The 5,128-nt window shown below is 45.9% G+C and overlaps 2 protein-coding genes across 3 annotated transcripts in view; one reads left to right on the plus strand and one right to left on the minus strand.

The window, feature by feature from the left end:
* The first annotated feature begins 458 nt into the window (after positions 1-458).
* Positions 459-5,128, plus strand: part of LOC122255636 (F-box/LRR-repeat protein FipoQ) — a 13,742-nt gene continuing 9,072 nt past the window's right edge. For both annotated transcript variants that reach the window (XM_086554284.1, XM_086554285.1), the window contains exon 1: positions 459-2,188. In XM_086554284.1, the coding sequence (XP_086410410.1) occupies positions 2,087-2,188 (102 nt within the window). In that variant the 5' untranslated portion in view covers positions 459-2,086. The remainder of the gene's footprint in view (positions 2,189-5,128) is intronic.
* LOC147468450 (uncharacterized) overlaps positions 4,861-5,128 on the minus strand; it is a gene marked incomplete at its 5' end in the record, with an annotated part of 3,086 nt that continues 2,818 nt past the window's right edge. Inside the window, 2 exons of the mRNA XM_086554454.1 lie at positions 4,861-4,881; positions 5,102-5,128. The exon at positions 5,102-5,128 is cut by the window's right edge and continues 156 nt beyond it. Coding sequence (XP_086410580.1) covers positions 4,861-4,881; positions 5,102-5,128 — 48 coding nt within the window. The remainder of the gene's footprint in view (positions 4,882-5,101) is intronic.

The raw sequence follows: 5,128 nt of genomic DNA on the forward strand, positions 1-5,128 counted from the left end.
GAGGAGAAGGGAGTGAGGAGGGGGAGGGGGAGGGAGTGAGGAGGAGGAGAGGGGGAGGGAGTGAGGAGGGGGAGGGAATGAGGAGGAGGAGGTGGAGGGGTAGGGAGTGAAGAGGGGGAGGGGGAGGGAGCGAGGAGGGTCAAGGAGTGAGGAGGGGGAGGGAGTGAGTAGGGAGAGGGAGTGAGGAGGAGGAGGAAAGTGAGAATTAGGGGGGAGGGAGGAAGGAGAGAATGACAAGGAATAAGAGAAGCAAGATGAGAGAAAGAGTGAGTCAGAAAGGGGAAGAAAAGGGAAGAAAGGAATGAATTAAGAGAGAGGGGAGGAAAATAAGAATGAGAAAGAGGGGAGGAAGATGAATGCACGGGGAGGTGAAGGTCGGTAGAGCGGCGAGGTGGGGAGTGGGGTGGGCGGGTTGAGTGCGAGTAGGAGGAGAGCGAGTGCGAGTGCGAGGTGTGCTGGTGTTTCCGATCCACTCGTCGACCGCGTCTGGTTCGAGACTCGCCGCCGCCGCCCTCGCCCCGTCGGAGGAAGCGCTCGGGTCGTTCTTCCGGCGTCCCTCGTCGTCTTGGTGTCGCTCCGCATTCCTCGAAGGTGTCGCCATCATCTCCAAGAGGGACTCGACGCCACGAGGCGGGCGTCCCAGGCACCCACCCAGCCCTCGGTGAAGCCCAGCCCACCGACCTACAACCCACCCGCTCACCAACCCTCTCACCCACTCTCTGTACTGCCAGTAATTCCCTTTATTTGGAGCCACAGCGAGCCACCTGACTCCCCGCGCTTGGACAGTTCCTCGGCGCCGCAGCGCTCGCGCCACAAGCCACAAGCTCCCCTGCCTACGCCCCCGACTGCCTAGCAACCCTTCGCTATCTCCACCCTCAGCCCCACAATCTTCTCCACTCATTCTCTCGCCCCTCCCCCACTTCTCCCTCTCCCCCGTTCTCCTCTCCCTCTCGTCCCCCTTCCCCTCCCCGCTGCCCCCCTTCCCCTCGGCTCCCTCCACCCTCAGAACCGCAAAGAACAAGAACCACCAGTCCTCGGCCAGGAGTCTCTCGCGGCCCCACACCCTCGCCGACCTTCCCCGAGGCGGACGTCCTCCCGAGACTCAATCCCTCGGAGTCCTTGGGGCGTCCTTCGCCCGTATGCTCGTCTCTATGGCAGGATGATACCTTCGCTCCATATAAGGACTGTGTATGAGGAAGTGCGCGTGGCGAGGGCGGAGGCACGTGCAGTAGTATGCTGAAAATGAGCAACACGTGAGGCAAGAAGAGGCATCTTAGAAGGACGTCCTCTGGTATGATGTACCATGCTGTATCAGTGAAGTGAGGGGAAATGCGTGCAATATTCCTGGCTGGTGAGAAGAACTACTTTACTTAGGAGAGAATTGTGCCGTTTGACTGCAGAATAGATGCGATGAAGGCAAGCAAGATAGCGTTTGGCTCACCTTCAGAATGCGAAGATTAATGAGTGTTCCAGACGGTGTTAGGGAAGGCACGTCTACGTCGCTTTGAGTTTTTGAATTGTGTTGCGTCGTGTTGCAGAAGGCAATCGGAAAGTCGGTTCTAGACTTAGGACCAAGGATGCCCATTTTTGGTGGCGTTACAGTGCGGTGTTGTTGTGTAATACTAGATGAAAAGAGTTCGAGAAACAAGAAAAGAAGCAATTCTCTGTGAGCTGAGATAGCGAAGTGAAAAAAGGAGGATGAAGGATTGTGAATATTTCTTCCACACGATGTTAACGGAATATCCTCTTCGGTAGCACACAGATCTTTGTATATCCACACATTCCCTCCTACCTTCACACTCCCTCCACCGTCAACTTTCCCCCTAATCACCTTCCAATCACCTTCCAATCACCTTCCACCCTCCCCCCCAATCACCCCCCCTTTACCTCCGCCTCCCCTCCCCCCTCCCCCCTCCACCAACCACACTCCACCCAACACACTCCACGTCTCAACACGACCACCTCCCGAAGCCACCACAACCGAGAAGACAAAGACTCTCCTCTCGTTGGGGAACCGGTGAGTCGGTGAGTCGGTGAGTCAGCGAGTGAGTCAAGCGAGTAAGAGAGTCCTTCCTCCCTCAAGAAGATGGACAGGAGACGCTCCTTGTGGGACACCCTCGCGTCAGACGTCCAGGCTCTATCGGCTTTCTACGGCGATGATCGGCTGGGAGAGCGCAGGTCGCAAACGGTAGGGGCGGCGCAAGAATTTCGATCCCGTGATGTCCTTATTTTCTTGTCCTATTATTCTCATTTATATGTCATTGTTATTCCTATTTCTATTAAATACCTTGTTTTATTGTTTTATTCATCATTGTTTTTTGGCTTTTTTCTGTTTTTAATATCATAGTATAGAGAGAAAGGTAAAAACGATTTTATAATTATGCCTTCGTGTCGCGTTGGGTATCATAACATTCAAATTATGGTTAGATGGATCTGGTGTTGATGAGGCTGTTGCACGTTGCATGATTATTTGGGAATTAAGGCTGTGTAAGATTAAACTTTCATTGGGAAGAATTTTGTTAAAGGACAGAAAGAAAGAGAGAGAGAGAAGAAAGAGAGGAGGAGAGAAAGAGAAGAGAGAGAGAGAGAGAGAGAGACAGAGAGAGAGAGAGAGAGAGAAAGAGAGATAGAGAGAGAGAACAAAAGGACGAAAGCGACCAAACGATAAAAATAAGACGACGCGAGATGACAACCCTGATATAATAAGAGGAAAGAAAGGAAGGGAGGACAAGGGTGTGAGATGGGAAGGGGGGGGGGGGGTCGCCCGCGCTCTCTGGCAGTGGCTGTCAGTCTCGCTGTCTGTGGCTGGCTGTCTTTTGGATGCTGATATTTTTCCTTTTTGTGTGTCTGTCTGTTTAATTCCTTCATTCTTTACGTTACACCGTATTATTTTAGTCATTACAAATAAGCTTTCTCAACATCAAGCTTTCTCTCTCAACGTTTATCAAAGTTTATGGCATCTTAACTCACGTATTTGCCTTGAAAGGTTAGAAAAATCATATTATTTATGGTATATAAACAACAGGCAAGGGAGAGATAACAGATGATGATGTTGAGAGAGAGAGAGAGAGAGAAAGAGAGAGAGAGAGAGAGAGAGAGAGATTGAATTAAAAAAAAACTATACACACAGAAATACAGAGAAAAAGACTAAGAGAAAGAGAGAGAGAGAGACATTCAGGCAGACGGAAAGACAGAGAGAAAGAGAGCACAGGAGAGAAAAAGAGAGAGATAAATCGTTTATGAGAGGGGCGCAAACCAGGTCACGAGGGTTCTACTCCACCTGGGCGTCTATATTTACGAGAAAATTAGCTGTACAGAAGGGGGAGTTAGGGATCACATCTTTCGTTTTTCTCTTTGTCAAAGGAAAGGAACATCTTTCGCGGTTGTTTTAAGTAAATTATCTTTCACTAAAAATCATGTGAATGAATAGATATACGAAATAAAAATCGATGGATTATATATTTCCCTTCTGTTTGAAATAATACGAGATGAAACAAAGACAAAAATTACTGAAGGGAATGAAACAAAATATGAATGATTTTTTTTTTACACAAGTTACAACAGATACAAATGATATCTCTTCGTATCACAAATAAACAAAGCAAAGCTGAGGTAGATTCGAGGTTTTCTTTTTTTCCACAAATAATAACAGCTGCAACCAAGTGTCACCTTGGCGCTTGACAGTGGGAGTCATGGCAAGAATTTGTCACGTGAGAGAACACTTCGGAAGAACGCGTATAGTCACATTATTCTCAATACGTGGAAAGCAAAGAAGAGGAAGAGAGTGAGAGAGAAAGAGAGAGAGGGGGCGGGGAGAAAAAGAGAGAGAGAGGGGTGGGGGAGGGACAGAAAGAGAGGAAAGGAAGGAGAGAATGAGAACGAGAGAGAGAAAGAGAGAGAATAAAGGAGAGAATGAGAAAGAGAGAAAGAGAGAGGAAATAAAGGAGAGAATGAGACCTAGACAGAGAGAAAGAGAGAGAGAGGAAAGAAAGCAGAGAATGAGAACGAGAGAGAGAGAGAGAGAGAGAGAGGAAATAAAGGACAGAATGAGAACGAGAGAAAGAGAGAGAGAGAGAGAGAGAGGAAATAAAGGAGAGAAGAGACCGAGACAGAGAGAGAGAGAGAGAAGAAATAAAGGAGAAAATGAGAAAGAGAGAGAGAGAGGAAAGAAAGGAGAGAATGAGAACGAGAGAGAGAGGAAAGAAAGGAGAGAATGAGAACGAGAGAAAGAGAGAGAGAGATTGAGAGGAAATAAAGAAGAGAATGAGAACGAGAGAGAGAGAGAAGAAATAAATGTTAGAATGAGAACGAGAGAAAGAGAGAGAGAGATTGAGAGGAAATAAAGGAGAGTACGAGAACGAGAGAAAGGGAGAGAGAGAGAGAAGAAATAAAGGTGAGAATAAGAACGAGAGAAAAAGAGAGAGAGAGAAGAAATAAAGGAGAGAGAGAGAAAGAGAGTGAAACAAAAAAACAAAAAAATATAAAACCTCTTTTTCTGACCCACCTTTACAATATCCAAACTAGAAGCCAGAACCAGCCAGAGACAGGCAAGTCTAATAATAGTTATAATCTGCGAGAATCAATCAATTTGGCAACTGTTCAACTCCATTCAAAAAAAAAATTACTGAAGAAAAATGCATTGGCAACGGTGATAATATCAGTTTGTCTTTGATATAGATAGAAAGAAGAAAATAAGTCTTTAATTAGTGATATATAATTATCGACATTTTTTAGTCCTTATTATCAGTTTTAATAGTATTTTCTTAGTACTGATAAATAGGAGAAATGATTTATATAAATGAATGATGCCTTGTAGCACGAGAGACCGGTAAGGAATGTCAAAATTTCAAATATTTGGATTCAGAAACCAAGATGTTGTATCTTAGAGATTTATGTTGGATTCATTGCAAAGTTTGGAACTGAGATTGGTCTGTTTATTCTTATTTTATTTTATCTTTTTTTTCTTTCTTCTTTTTTTTATTCTAATCAAGAGAATGTGTGTTTTTGTGTGACGAGGTGAGTGCCATTATAATCAGTTTTATTTTTTTTACTCTCTGCTCTGTTTCATTCTCGCTTTCTCTCTTCTTTCTTCTCTCTCTGCCTCTCTCTCTCTCTCTCTCTCTCTCTC

This window comes from Penaeus japonicus, unplaced genomic scaffold (assembly GCF_977035675.1).
Source record: "Penaeus japonicus unplaced genomic scaffold, GWHDUDI00000001_assembly GWHDUDI00000029, whole genome shotgun sequence".
Lineage (NCBI taxonomy): Eukaryota > Metazoa > Arthropoda > Malacostraca > Decapoda > Penaeidae > Penaeus > Penaeus japonicus.